The sequence below is a fragment of the Bufo gargarizans genome, chromosome 1 (assembly GCF_014858855.1).
Source record: "Bufo gargarizans isolate SCDJY-AF-19 chromosome 1, ASM1485885v1, whole genome shotgun sequence".
NCBI classification, from domain to species: Eukaryota; Metazoa; Chordata; class Amphibia; order Anura; family Bufonidae; genus Bufo; species Bufo gargarizans.
In genome coordinates this window covers 489113975-489130442 of record NC_058080.1, presented here as the reverse complement: position 1 = coordinate 489130442, position 16468 = coordinate 489113975, and the positions used below count along the sequence as shown (strand labels likewise).

Here is a 16468-nt window from a genome sequence, read left to right as displayed (position 1 = left end):
TCCTAGTAAAAAAAAAAATAATATATCAAAAGAAATTAGGAGAAAGAAAAACAAATAAACCCCAATCACTTCAGTGAACAGAAGTCATGTCAAATGCTGTAAGCGAATTCAGTTTATATCAATGCAAACCATAATCTTCATTAGTTGGTGAGGAGGAAAGAAAGTGTGCCAGTAAGCCATGCTTTACATAAACCTAGGGTTACACATATGCACGCACTTTATACACATACAGGAGATGACATTTTCAGATTTTTGGATTTCAACAGGAAAACTGAAAAGGTGAATTTACACAGGCCGAATATCAAGCAGATTAATGGGAACGAACGCTTCTTCCTGACAATCTGCCTGTGTAAATGTGGCGCTGATCACCCGATGAATGAGCAAAGTACTCATTCATCGGGTAATCCTGTCGTTAGTGCCGGCCTCATACTGTGAAGGTAATGGCTGCATGTAAATGCAGTGGTCTCCTTCACTGAACGAGCAGTCGACTGTTATGCAGCATGTGGATGACATTTCATAAAACCTTATCCACTTTGCTGCTGCTGTAAACACTATGGGGGCCATTTATCAAACTGGTGTAAAGTAGAACTGGCTTAAATACCAATAGCACCCAATCATTTCATTTTCCAAAGGAGCTGTGAAACATGTAAGATGGAATTTGATTGGTTGCTATGGGCAGCTAAGCCAGTTTTCCTTTACACCAGTTTTGGGAAAAAACGCCAAATGTTGGGCTACTTTCACACTGGCGTTTTGGTTTACATTTGCGAGATCCGTTCAGGGCTCTCACAAGCGGTCCAAAATGGATCAGTTTTGCCCTAATGCATTCTGAATGGAAAAGGATCCGCTCAGAATGTATCACTTCTTGCAGCGTTTTGGTATCCGCCTGACGATGCAGAGGATGTAAGTCAACGGGGACGAATCCGTTTTCACTGACACAATCAGGCACAATAGAAAACGGATCCGTCCTCCATTGACTTTCAGTGGTGTTCAAGACGGATCCGTCTCGGCTATGTTAAAGATAATACAAACAGATCCGCTCTGAACGGATGTATGCGGTTGCATTATCGGTGCGGATCCGCGAGTGTGAAAGTAGCCTGAGATGCACGTCAAGATCAAATGAAACACACTACAAACAGTACTTTTTTGTTGTTGTTGTGGCATACGCGAGTACAGCATTTCTCCCATTAGTTTTTCATAGAATTTTCTATTAGGGTGAAAAAAGCCTGAAAAAAAAAAAAAACCCGCTTGTAAAAAAAAAAAAAAAATGCATGAAATTAAAAACGCCGCAAAAAAGTGAGCCAAAGGAAGCAAATGTTGCATGACCGCTTATTTCAGCTGCTGCCTCTAGAGGACAGCCTCCTCACACACGTGCCTTTTAGTGGCAATTTATGCTTTCACGTATCCTAAAACAACCTTTGAACAGCAGCAGCAGTTACAAGAAACAATGGTTCGACTATTCAAATGAGGCGCCCCCCACAACAGAACGTTTTATATGATTGTTTTCCACAAAAAGGGCAATATACAACATTATTACATGATTTTAATTCTCTTCTAAAGCTCCAATGTATTGCACACAATTTAGCATAGGAATAAACACACAAAAGGACTTGTCGGCCCTTTTACCAACTAAAAAAAAAATAAAATAGTATTTAAGGCCTTATGCTCATGGTTGTAGTTCAGATTGGCATCCAATCTACATTTTTGGCGGATTGCATGTGACCCATTCATTTCTATGAATCCGTGAAAAATGCGTCATGTCTAGAGATGAGTGAATTTCATATTTTGAAATTCGTTCACACTTTGTTCGGTGGTAAAAGATTAATTGCGTTACCGAAGACCATAACCCAATTCTATAACAGAATGCCTTTAGAGGCATTCCGTTATTTACTCCATCATAATAGTAGTCTATGGGCTGCAAAACGGATCCGTCCCGTTTCCGTTATGCAGGGCAGTCTTCTACTGCATAACGGAAACGGGACGGTTCTGTTTTGCAGCCCATAGACTTCTATTATAACATAATGCCTCTAAAGGCATTCCGTCATAGAATTGCGTTATGGTCCGTGGTAACAGAATCCATAACGCAATTTTGCTTTTACCAGTAAACAAAGTGTGAACGAATTTCATAAGCGTAAATTCACTCATCTCTAGTCATGTCATCCATGTGCTGTCCACATCTGTGTGGCTGTTTTGCAAATTATATAACATGTCCTATTCTACTCGGTTTTAGTAGAAAAATGGCTGGTACCCGTATTTTGCAGATCCACGGTTTGAGAACCTCAAAATGGATACAGTGCTTATTCACATGTATTTGTTGTGTCTTTTGTTCCCCCATAGTGGAATAGAGCACAATTATCAGAGGCTAGCTTTTCTAGAATTACCATCTTTTCTTTGGTTGCTACACTGTACACCTTTCTGTAAATGATGTTCCTGTAGAAATGAACATAACATTTGCAGTATGCACTATATTTTATAAACTTTTTTTCTGCATCTGAATTTCTTATTCTTATTTAAAATAATACAGAAAATACACTAACATCAGTCCCAGTCTTCGGTTCACTATACGACGTACCAATGACAGGCATATGATCTTAATATCTGTCCCTAGTTCTTGGTAGGATAAATAAAAGGGAATGTGACATTCAATGACTAGCCTCAGTGGTGCCCCCGAAGAGGCCAGGGTTTGGCTGCAGCGGTCACGTGTTTTGTCGACGTGATGTCACTGCAGTCGGATAAATAAAGCTCTGCCAGGAGGACCGGGACCTGGCAGATAAGTGCTTACCTGTTCCTCATTGTAGCTTTATCCAGAGGGTGGTCCAGTTTCATCCTAAAAACCAGACAACCCCTTTATCTCAGAGCAGCAGTGTTTCAAGGCAGCATTGCCATCCACTGACCCACCTTCCACCCTTTAGACAGGTTTAACCAATATACAGCTGTTTTGAAGACATTTTTCCCAACCCTAAAATTTTTTGGACCCATGGTGCAATTTATTACTGACCTAAATAACTGTGGTACAATACAGAATGACATTCACCAACATGACATGCTGTAAAATAAAGAAATAGATCTGACCTATGTGCCCGAAACACCTGCCATGGTTTAACTGGTTACACCACATTCTTCAAGTTAATATTGGCGGGCATACACAAAACATACAATACGCTGCAGAGAGTAAAGGCGTCCATAATCTTCTTCACTAATCTGCTGGAAAATTTACAGATCCATTATAGGCCTAAAAGAACCATCAGAGCCCATTGCCTATTGTTTTGTTTTTTTGCAAAACATAAATAAATGATCCATCATATCTTGCATCCTGAAAAAAGGGACTGATGATATCAGTCTACACAGAACCGTATAAGGTTTATGACATGTATGCGTCTTTGTACCCATGGACAGATCAGAGTATTAAATGCGCTCAGGGTACAGGGTAAGCCACTAGGGCCAATGGCAAGGCCACACCATTATTCCAGTGTAATAGAATGATCACCTGCTCTGTCCTTCCCTTGTAGATTGTCAGCTCTTGTGGGCAGGGTCCTCTCCCCCTCTGTACCAGTCTGTTACTAAGCCCATGCACATTGTACTTTGTATATTATGCATGTGTAACCCCTCTTGATTTACAGCACCATGAACTTAATGGCGCTTTCAAATAATAATAATAATAATAATAATAATTATAATAATAATATAATATTATTATTATTATAATAATAATAATACAGATAATCAGTTTTATCCAATAAAATATGATACCTAATCCATCAGTCCAATCTACCACATATGAGAGATCTCCAGTTCAATGATAACTTTGTTTCCATAACCATGGTTACAAAATTGGCCCAAAATAGAAATATGCCATAAAATCACAACTACACTATTATTCGCCTAAAAAATTCCAAATGCAAACCCGTGTTCACAAGTGGCGTATTAAGGAGTTTTCTCCATTACAATTTTATGCATTGTCCGTTTTTTATTAGTTAGAAGATCCCACTAAAATGAATGGAAGGAATCACAACTGAAGTTGAAAATGTACTGTATTTAAAGGGGCTGTCCCATCTGCAACAGATGCTGCTACCACCTCTGGGATCCACTCTTCTCTCAAGGACGGGGTTCTGACATGCAGTTCAGTGAATGGAGAGGTGGCAGTGCATCCACAGTTCTCTCCATTCACTGCTATGGGAATTCTGAAAGCCAAGTGCGCTTACTTCGCTATTTTCCAGTGGATGTAGACATGATGGGGTCCCATTCTTGAGATAGGTGCAGGTTCCATCTCTGGGACCCATACCCCTGTGAATATGGCACAAATCACCAGATGGAAAAAACCCTTTAACTGTGCATTTTTTATTTTTCTAATTGTGATTCTGCAAGGAAATAACAGAGACGCATAAAGAAAAATAGATACAATTCAGTGCGGTACTTAAAACTGCACAAAAACGGCAAAGTGAAACTGCAGCTTCTTTAAAGGCATGTATGTAGTTTCTAAATTCATTTCACTATGTGTTTTACTGCAGTTTCCTAACACCAAGTGTGAACGTGCCCTGTGCATCCCTGTATCCCAGTACGAGACAGAAATGGAGCATATCTGTTCAGTGGTGTAGAAACTCTGACCCCTCTTCTACAAATACAGACCCGAGGTCCATCTCCCGAGCGGTTCGTTCAGTCACTTCCAGGCAGGGCGGCAGGATTGGCGACTGCTGTATTATCCAGCTCTCGCCAGTGGTTCTTTAAACTAACACACAGCAGTCTAAATAATATGAGCGCATTTATTCTCTGCAGCAGTGTGTAAAATAGATCAAGTCAAAGTTTACAGTTTCTGACAGAGAAGCCAACTTTGTTTCTTGCAGCCATTTGCTAAACTACAGAATAGAGCAGGGATCAGCAACCTCCAGCACTCCAACTGTGGTGAAACTACGACGACAGGCTTCTCTAAGAACTCCCACAGAAATGAACAGAGCATGCTGGGAGTTGTAGTTTCACAGGAGGTTGCCGACCCCTAGAATAAAAAGGTTAGAGATGTGGATGTATATTCTTTGTTGACCCACCAACTTCCATATATCAACTCAGGATTTCCTTCACTCTCACCTGTCATCACCTTCCGAGTGCACTCATTCATACCATACACCTGCCAGACCCACCAAAACACAGAAATCTATGCCTATATGAGGTTTTTGGCCCAGTTATATAATACTGTATAGGTATGCAAAACATCAGGCTCTATACAAGATTGTGAAAAGAATATTACATAATATCTGATTTTCCAGCCATAACTTTAAAGGGAACCTGTCACCATGATAATGCTGTATAATCTGCCAGCACCATAGAGCAGGAGGAGCTGAGCAGATCGAGATATAGTTTGAGAAAGGATTCAGTAACACTTGTATTTCATTCATTTATAATCCTGCTCATTCTGGGCTTTGAGGTCCAGGAGCCAGTCCCATCAGTGACTGACCGCTATCTGTGTGTACACAGTCCTAGAGGAAAGGCTGTCAGTCACTGATGGGACCAACTCCTGGACCTCAAAGCCCAGAATGAGGAGGAATTTAAATTAATTACAAGTTTTACTTAATATTTCCTCATAAACTATACATCGATCTGTTCAGCTTCTCCTGCTCTATAACCGGCTGAGATGTTCGACGTGTCAGGTTCCCTTTAGTGGCAATTTATTACCTATATTTACCATTTAAAACTTAATAGAGACACCTATTTATTTTTGTTTCCTTTATTCTATTTCCTAATAATGAGGGCAGCCATTTTGCCTCCACTGCTTAACAACATTGAGAGAGATGCTATACAGCAGCCAACATGGGCCATATGGCACACTAGACATGCAGAGAAGGGGAGTAGATAAGATGTGACCATCACCTATGGTGGATTCTGTTTTATGTGTAAAGAGGTATTATTTGTCATTGTAATCGTACCTGAAATGATAATGAGGTGATGGGTGAAAAGTGATCTCTACAGCTTTGCTCTTTCACCTGATTTACTAGGGGAATCAGAGATTACAGGTCTCAGTGTAACCAGTTGTAGTAATTGGTCATATTTCCACACAAGGGATATATACATAGGATCACAGTTGTTTATCCTGGGAAAAGAGGTTACTTCTTGTAGCAATTAAACAGCTTTCAGACAGTGTGTTGGGCCTCATTCACACCAGCGTTCAGCCTTTCAGTTCTCCTGCTCCGTTATAGGAGCAGGAGAATGGAAAGGACGGATTGGGCACATAACCAAGCGGAGCCTACGGACCCCATAGACTATAATGGGGTCCGTTAGGTTTACGACAGAAGATGATTTTGGAGCGGAGACGAAAGTACTGCATGCAGGACTTAGGTTTACACTCAGATGATTTTGGAGCGGAGACAAAAGTCCTGCATGCAGTACTTTCGTCTCCGCTCCAAAATCATCTTCTGTCGTAAACCTAACAGACCCCATTATAGTCTATGGGGTCTGTAGGCTCCGCTCGCCTCAGTTATGTGCCCAATCCGTCCTTTCCGTTCTCCTGCTCCTATAACGGAGCAGGAGAACGGAAAGGCTGAAGTTGAACGCTGGTGTGAATGAAGCCTAAATTAAAACTTTAGCCATACGTCACTGGGATCATTTCATTTAATATGTAGGGGCATTGCTTTTAAGTGTAATACACTTTATTAGGGAATTTGCAGTAAAAAGGCAAACATAGGGAGGCAGTTGGCAGAGAGAGAAAAGTCAGGCTCCCTCGTACCTATAGTAGAATCAGGACGCTCTAGAACTCATCTTGAAAAATGAATAAAATCAGCTATTTATTTGACATTCGTTTAATTAATGTTTACAATCTATCCATGGAAAGAAAATTACTTACGCGTTTCTAGCCCTGAAGGTGAATTCTTAGTCACAGCATAATGTTAGTAGGAAATGCAGTACAGAATCTGCTTCTGCCTGTTACATGTCTGATGCTCATCAATGGCCGTTAACTATTGTATCTGCTAGCCGTTACTTGTTCGTGATCTATTTCACGTTGTATCATGTGACTACAGCAATTCATATGCTACAGGCAAATCTGCACTATATCGCATAAAGGAAAAATTATACCAGCAACATCTTATGGAAAAAGTATATATGAACATTCCAATAAAAACACAATTAATGACAAAAAAAATCCTCTTATTATATGTATAGCTATACTCATCATGAGATCCTAATAAAAGTATAACAGATCAGTCTTAATTAAAATAAAGTCCTTTAGTATAACAGGTATTCGGGATAAGGATGCTCATATTCGGAGATTGCTCTTTCTACTATTAGTTCACTCAACTCCACTGCAGAGTGGTGTTTCCTCCCTGTCCGAATATACGCTAACAAGCATGGTGAAAAGAAGTATTAGAAATAGAACATAATACCTTGTATCGCCACTACTTAAAATACTGGGTGTGCGTTACACACAATGCCTGGAACCGATGTAAACACTGAAGAGGCGCCAGGGCTTGCAACACGTGGCCCCTTTAAACAGCTGATCGGCAGGGGTTAGTAAGGCAGCCCATCAACTTTAGAAACTGGATAACTCGTTTGATATATACTTTGGGGGCAACCTCTCTAAAGATATTACACACCCATTTTTGACAATATGACACCAAAACTTAGATTACCAATGTCATTCACAGATAACTATTGAAAAATAAATTTTAATACTTCTGATGAAACCGGTTTCAAACAGGCACATTTTAGTATCTGTATCACAGCCAAAATGCATAAACTCCACACGGTTCTACTGATCTGGAACTAGATCACAACTGTTTAGTATGGTCATGTAAGTTTGGCTAAGCAGAACTGCAGAGATTCCGGGTGTTACAATCAGGGGCGGAATGGCCATAGACCCTATAGGGAAAATTCCCAGTGGGCCGATGCCATGAGGCCACCTGAGCCCTCCTCACAGCTGCCATCCAGGTACATAACAATCTGATGCTCTCCGCATTAATTAATGTTAGGAGCACCAGGTACATGGCAGATGGCCACAGGCGTCCTCCTGAATTCAACTGTGTTCAACCTCAGGAAGATGATATAGTTGAATACTGCGGTGAAAGTGGAACTATTTTGTGCTGCACTGTGCCATTTTATTCTTATGGGGCGGTAATTTGTGCTGTACAATGGTTTTGCTGGCCCACTCTCATCTGCTGTCCCTAACTATTTGTGTTGCCCTGCCTTCTGTCAGTTTGAATTTGCCTAAAACATGGTGCCCACTTTAGTTTTTAGTTCCCAGTTCGCCCCCTGGTTACAATAATATGGATGTTAAAATGTGTTTCTATTATGGCCACGTGAAACCCACTTTAGAGACTCCATAAGGGTACATGCCCGTAAGTGCAGATTTCAAAACTAAAAATTTTATTGCATCAAAAACTGCATGTGTTACTTACCGTTTTTAGGCAAGTTTTCTGCAGATCTCCCCCTTGCATTGAAAAGTGTGAAATCAACACATGGATGAGCGAATCGCATAAAACTTTGTTTCAATACTGTATGGAGCGATTCGCCCATCCCTAATCAACACATACAAAGAACAAAACACACAAACAATTGATATGTGGCAATTTCAAAATCTGCACAACAGGTCAATTTCTGCATAGAAAAAAAAGCAAAAGCAAAGTGAACATGAGATTTGTGTAACCTCATTCACTTTCATGGTACTCTATTACGCTACGGTTTTTCCGCACAAGAATCTGCAACGGGTGCAGGTAGCCTAAGACTGCCAGATGAATAATCTATGCAAGTGCACAACTTCCTTGCACGGTGTTGCCAGCTACAAGTTGCCTTTGTATACTGTATTGGGATTCTGTTCAGTTGGTACCATGCCATAGAATGGCTCCATGACCTTGGCTGCGACAACCCTTTGTACATGTACCCCCTCCAACTTTAGTTCTACTCATGGGCGTAGCTATAGGGGGTGCAGAGGTAGCAGTCGCTACCGGGCCCAGGAGCCTGAGGGGGCCCAAAGACCCTTGTGCTGCATAAGAAGACACACAACGCACTGAGGGAAGGGGGGCCCAAGCTGAACTCTTGCACCAGGGCCCATGAGCCGTTAGCTACGCCCCTGGTTCTACTCCTTATGGTATTAATTTGGAAGTGCACTGCACCTCCTTAACTAGTCAGTCTTTAAACCAAGGATGAGCTTTCTATTAAAAAAAAAAACAAAAAAAAAACTCCATGCCTCCCATATGAAATTCTAAGCCACATGGTCTATCTGGGACTCCTTTTCTACTTGCGCTCCATTGTAATGTTCACCTCTCGCCTACTGTTTACCATTGTTGCTCACTATTGCTACTTTGGTAATATTTTCACACTTCGCTTACTTTCCCCTTTAATTTACTGTTTTGCTTTGTTTGTGGTTTTACAAAAATGCTTCATTAAAATACAGGAAAAAAAAAACTAAAAGCGAAGTCGGGATCTGCAGAGCACAGGTAACAGTTGAGCGGACATTAAAGCCACAACTGGAGAAGTAAAACAGGAATGGAAAGCTACATCTCAGCACAACGTATCATTTTAGCTTGAAAGTTTATTTTTATAATTCTTCAGCGGAAAGCCTGTGAATTTATTTGCACTTCTGAAGATTTTTAGGGAGGAAGCTTAGAAAAATAAGAGCTTGTGGGACTTGGCAAACTCTTTCTGGGTGCTACCAGATATTTCTTCCTAAAAACACCTTGCACACAGAAGCAGTTATTGTAACATCTTCACACGCAGCGTAAAGGGAATGTGTCATCCGTAAATGGCCTATTGTTTAAAGGGACACTGACAGGCCCAACAAGCATATTTAGGTATCTATATGACAGTACAGGTCTTATAAGGGGTATTAAAATCATCTAAGTATCCCCCCTGTCCACCTTATAAATACAGTAAACTGAAGTTTTATAACCTGCTTGAAGCGTCTTCAATCTGCCCAAGGGGCGGCGTTTCACCTCTCTTGCGCCCAGCCAGCCGCCCCCAACTGCCGTTTTGAAGCGCCGCCCAGCTCATCAATATTCACTTTGCTGGGCGGCTTCTGCTGTCCCCGCTCTGAAGCGCTGCGCTGAACAGTGCCCGGCGCATGCGCCGGCTCTTGTGAAGTCCGGTACAGTAAGCGCCGCCCAGCTCATCAATATTCACTTCGCTAGGCGGCTACTACTGTCCCCGACTTCACAAGATCCTGCGCATGCGCCGGGCACTGTTCAGCGCAGCGCTTTAGAGCGGGGACAGCAGAAGCCGCCCAGCAAAGTGAATATTGATGAGCTGGGCGGCACTTCAAAACGGCAGTTGGGAGCGGCTGGCTGGGCGCAAGTGGAGGTGAAACGCCGCCCCTTGGGCAGATTGAAGACGGTTCAAGCAAGTTATAAAACTTCAGTTTACTGTATTTAGAATGTGGACAAGGGGATACTTATATGATTTTAATACCCCTTATAAGACCTGTACTGTCATATAGATACCTAAATATGCTTGTTGGGCCTGTCAGTGTCCCTTTAAATCCAGTTTTTATATTAAACATTTTTTTTAATTTTTTATTCCATGCCTCTAACTACAGTATATATGTTTTTTTTTATTCTTAAATCATTCAGGTTTCACACTGGCAACTAGGCCTTAAATATGTCAAGACTTCATGTGCTTTGACAGCAGATACATTGGCCACAGACACAACGAAGGTTCATACTGGAATCTCCCCCACAGATGTGCCCTTAAGCCTTATCACAGGTGATATCTGTCATTGTAATCCTAAGATAATGAGAAGGCCACTGAAAAATTACCTGCCCAGAACAAGAAGTCTAGTGGCTGCTGTGAAAACTGCATAATTGCAGGGAGTTTTTATTTTTTTAAATAGCTAGTGACATGAAAAATTAAAAAAAATTACCAAAATAAGATAAAAATATGTTTAACACAAAACGTGCTTTAAACAATAGGTTATTTTCTGATGAGACATTCCCTTTAAAAGGGGGATTTATGTTTTTATACAAATGAAGTTTAATCAATGTATAATAAAAAAAGTTACGCAATTCCTCACTATTTTCAATGACTGAATAATGACATTTATGATTACATGAAAACCCATAAAGATACATCTTAGGCTACTTTCACACCTGCGTTAGGTGCGGATCCGTCTGGTATCTGCACAGACGGATCCGCACCTATAGTGCAAACCATTGTATCCGCTCTCCTTTGAGCGCTGCTGCCTTATCACAGCTTACCAAGATCAGCGCCGTACATTGTATAACATCTGTGATTGGTATTGCAGCTCAGCCCCATTCATCGATGAATGTGTGGTCACTGGCCTAGGAAAAGCAGAGAGAAGGCTGTGGTGCTCACGGGGGCGCCGCTGCCTTCTCAAACAGCTGATCGGTGGCTTTTGTATACAGTTGGACTTTAAAAAATAAAATAAAAAAAAGACTAGTTATTTATTTTTATTAGAGTTGAAGACTTATGCCAAAAGGACACCATTTTGGCATACTGTATGATGTATCAAAAGGACACCATTTTGGCATACTGTATGATGTATCAAAAGGACACCATTTTGGCATACTGTATGATGTATCAAAAGGACACCATTTTGGCATACTGTATGATGTATCAAAAGGACACCATTTTGGCATACTGTATGAAGTATTAAAGTCACTTGGCACCTCAGTCTATGAATTTTGATCTTTTGTCGCCGATCACTGTCCACCCATTAGCTGCATTTCTTTGCTTGTTGATAGCACATGCCTGTTTGCACAATTATTTGCCGTCAACAAGTGATTTATGTACCACCTAAAGATGTGATCGGCAGCACCTTCACATCCCAATGCTGATGCTCAATAACGTACCAATCCTCAACTTATGTAAAGTGGTCTTTATCTACTAGTGGTGGAGACGTGGATAGAGGAGAGCCGTGGAGCTATACTATGTGCCTATACATCAAGCTGCGCTTGTGAGTATAAACACACAAGGAATTTCCTGGTGACCTGCAGTGCTTCACTATATGAGAACTTTGTTATCCCACAGGTGCTTAATGTACTGATAGTGGGGACCTGATTTACTTGCCTGTGCCAGAAACCTTGGATGCCTCAAGATTGAAGAGGTTTGACCTCCTGAATAGGGAACACGCGGTCCCTCAAAAATGCATGGTCTGAACTGTGATCTTTACCCACTTCACAATTGGGAACTGCTGTGGCAATTTTGTAATACGGATTGGGACTTTTTTCTATAATTTTTATCCTAAAAGATTTCCAGGATATCTCCAAGCAAGAGTCAGAAAAGCAGAGCGAACATGGAGCCCATCTGTGTGCTGTACGTGGTTTGCACTGACCCATTGATTTGAATAGGCGTTCTTGGCCCAGAAAATAGACCAAAGTAGCGCATTCTACTGCCAGTTTAAAAAAAATATATGTATATCTACATATAGCCATTGAATCTGAGGGTCCCTGAAGAACGCTAGCAGCACATGCCAGTGATTCACTAACATATCTATAGGGCCTTACTGTGGTACATACTTCAGCGCGATCACCACCACATTTTCCATGCATTCACGCCGGATAAGCAAAGAAAGAGGTTTACCAATAGGCGAGTTGTAAATGAAACATTAATGAGGACCAAGTAATCGGACACATCACTTAAAGAGTATTACAGACAGATACGTCTTTTTCCCGGACTGTTTACCTTCACAAAGGCTACTGACAGATGAATGGCTTCTTTAATCGTTAACAGGTAATTGCCAGCGCAGTCCTTTCCCTGCTTCACTGGCTTTGTTGTACAGTGCCACCGATGACAGCAATTCATTATTTCAAGTGCCAGAATAGAAGGGCACATAAGAAGCAATGAAAGGAGCATGGCAGCTTTCATTTGCTGTACTGCAGTCTATAAAGAGGGAATAGCATGGCGCAGGTGAGCCCTACAGAAGGAACCTGAAAATGTAGATACAGGAAAAGAATAGCAGATGACAAGGGGGTGAAGATGGCACGCCTATATAAATGATTCTGGACTGGGGGATGACCCCTTTGGAGCACAGGATACTAGGCAGTTCAAGTGCGGGCAGTACATGCACATCACAAGCACTACTTGTAACCAGATGAGATGCATAGGCAGGCTTCCCAGAGCTTCCAGCAGAGCCAGGGCAAACATGCCTGAGCCTGAACAATTACAACACACTTGTAAGGAAAGGGCTTCCCGTCTGTTACTGTTGAGCATGCAGTTTATACCAGAAAGGACACACAGCTGAGCAGCCACAGTTCACATGGCTGATCCTCCCTGCCAGGGGCCTCCTGTTACAGGGAAGGGAAATGAGATTGGATGCGATGGTGGATGACCTACATCCTGCAGGTTAATGTGTACACTGTTATCCCACAATACATGGCAGAATGGTCTGGCAGTGCATGCGCCTTGGCTTCACTCAGTATGCAGAGGGAAAACATATGCATCAAGTCAGCTGATCTTCCTTCCGTAGATCTCTAATTCTATAAGATCTGTAAAGGAGATCACATATAGTCAAACAGCTATAGATCAGGTGTAGACACCAGACACAGTGTGGAGGAAACCTAATGGCCAAATCCTAGTTGTTATTTTGTGGTCTGTGGGGCAAGATACCAAACTGTAGTTAGAGGAATTAGTAAAAACCTAAACACTCCTTCTGGAGTGCCCTCCAATCCAGTGCCACTGTTACACCCTCTCAGCCAAGCTTTTGTTCTGATATACAGCTGCAGCCAATCACTGGCCTCAGCAGTGTACAGCACAAGAATGATGAGGCCAGTGATAATAGCAGTATACAGGACCTCTATGCTGCAGTATGGCGGAGAAGACCAGGTGGCAGCGCTTTAGCAGAGGTGGATGGTCAGGCAATTTATTTTTATTTTTTTAAATCATCCATACGTTTGGCCCATTGAAAATTAAACTCTGGGGTACAATAGCGGAGTTATTAAAATCCGACACCAGACACTGATCATGTGGTAGAAGAGGAGGCGGTGCTCCACGAGGAGCGCTGCTTCCTCTTCATTACACTACGTAGCGTCTCCCGTGTAGCGGTGGCATAATGTAATCACAAATAATCGCACCATTCAAGTGAATGGAACAAGTACTTCTAATTACACTGCACTTCTGACATGACGGGCGGTGTAAGGGCTTATGCACACGACCATGGTTTGGGTCCACATCCAATCACCATTATTTGTGGGGGGGATGCGGACCCATTCACTTCAACGGGGCCACAAAAGATACGGACAGCACTCCTCATGCTGTCTGCATCAGTTTATCCATTCCGTTGAAGCAGCAAAAATATAGAACATGTCCTATCCTTGTCTGGACAGGGATAGCACTGTTCTATTAGGTGCCAGTCGTTCAGCTAAATGCAGAATGCACACGGCTAGTCAACATCCAACGGTCGCGTGCATGACCCCTAATGAAAAGGAATTTTCACTCACATGGAGACCCGCCTCCTCATCAAACAACTGATCAGCGGGGTGCCCAGTGTCAGACCCCACCAAGCAGATATTGATGACGTATCCTAAGGATAGGTCATCAATAAACACTGCCTGCACAACCCCTTTAGGGTCCATTCACACGTCCACAAGTGTTTTGCGGTCCGCAAATTGCAGATCCTCAAAACACGGACACCGGCCATGTGCGTTCCCCATTTTGCGGACCGCACATGGCCGGCACTTAAAGAAATGCTTTTTCTCGCCAGTGTCTGCGGACAAGAATAGGACATGTTTTTTTTTTGCGGAACGGAAGTGCGGATGCATCTTTTCCGGCCCCATTGAAAATAAATGGGATCCATTTTGCGGACGTGTGAATGGACCCTTAAGGGTGATTTCAAACTGCTGCAAATAAAAAGTATAATCCACCCTGTAAAAAAACTAGCTTTTTACATGGTGCCTGTAAATCATGGTAAAATCATGTCATTATACAACCATACATTACATTTCAGTCAAATGCTCAACAGGTGGTTTGGGCTCAGCCATGCATTTAAGATTACAGTTATCTGGATCCCTCTATTGAACTAACATTCAAAAGTCTTTTTTGTTGAGCTGCTATTCCTATGGCCTCATGCACACGACCGTTTTTTTTTTAAGGTCCGCAAAAACGGGGTCCGGAGGTCCGTGATCCGTGACCGTTTTTTCGTCCGTGGGTCCTCCTTGTTTTTTGGAGGATCCACGGACATGAAAAATGAAAAAAAAAAAAATCTAAGTCAAGTTTGCCATTGAAATGATAGGAAAAAACGGACACAGATCACGGACACGGATGACAATCTTGTGTGCATCCGTGATTTTTCACGGACCCATTGACTTGAATGGGTCTGTGAACCGTTGGCAGTGAAAAAAATAGGACAGGTCATATTTTTTTCACGGCCAGGAAACACTGATCACGGATGCGGCTGCCAAACGGTGCATTTTCCAATTTTTCCACGGACCCATTGAAAGTCAATGGGTCCGTGAAAAAAAACGGAAAACAGCACAACGGCCACGGATGCACACAACGGTCGTGTGCATGAGGCCTATTACTGTTATATCCCTATAAAGGGCCTAACACAGTTTTTCATTTTATTTATTTTTTTAGACACCAAATTTATCAAAACTGGTGCAAAGGAACACTGGCTTAGGCTACTTTCACACCTGCGTTTAGGTGCGGATCCGTCTGGTATCTGCACAGACTGATCCGCACCTATAATGCAAACGCTTAGATCCGTTCAGAACGGATCCGTCTGCATTACTCTTTAAAAAAAAAAAATCTAAGTCTAAGTGCAAGTCAAACGGATCCGTTCCTGACTTACATTGAAAGTCAATGGGGGACGGATCCGTTTTCAATTGCACCATATTGTGGCAGTGAAAACAGATCTGTCCCCATTGACTTACATTGTAAGTCAGGACGGATCTGTTTGGCTCCGCATTGCCAGGCGGACACCAAAACGCTGCAAGCTGCGTTTTGGTGTCCGCCTCCAGAGCGGAATGGAGGCAGAAAGGAGCCAAACTGATGCATTCTGAGCGGATACTTATCCATTCAGAATGCATTGGGGCTGAACTGATCCGTTTTGGGCCGCTTGTGAGAGCCCTGAAACAGATCTCACAGGCGGACCCAGAAACGCCAGTGTGAAAGTAGCCTTAGTTGCCCATAGCAACCATTGAAATTTCATCTTTCATAGCTCCTTTGGGAAAAGAAAGGATAAATTTGATTGGTTGCTATGGGCAACTCAGCCAGTTTTTCTTTGCACCCGTTTTAATAAATCCCCCACCCAGTATGTCTTACCACTAAGGTTTTCTCATTGGAATTTCTTCCCTATAGAGAAGGTGAAGTGAAAATGCGCAGAGCTCCAACAAAAAATATCACCTAAGAAAAAGGCCAGTACCAAAAAAAAGGGTACTGCTTTTCGTTGTAGTTTTGCAACAGCTGGAGGGCCGCAGTTTGGACATGCCTGCCATAGACTATCATTATAAAAATTGTTGTGCGACAAAATGTTGCGAGACATAGGTCATCGTGTAGCCCTAGCCTTAGGCCTCTTGCACACGAGCATGACGGATTAGGTCCG

At 42.2% G+C, this 16468-nt stretch overlaps 1 protein-coding gene across 1 annotated transcript in view; it reads right to left on the bottom strand.

Annotated features, from left to right (window-relative positions):
• The window catches only part of LOC122933040 (guanine nucleotide-binding protein subunit alpha-14), a 136513-nt gene that overhangs the window by 9707 nt on the left and 110338 nt on the right, over window positions 1–16468 (bottom strand). The window contains exon 3 of the mRNA XM_044287779.1: window positions 1–2. This exon is cut by the window's left edge and continues 153 nt beyond it. Within this exon, the coding sequence (XP_044143714.1) occupies window positions 1–2 (2 nt within the window). The remainder of the gene's footprint in view (window positions 3–16468) is intronic.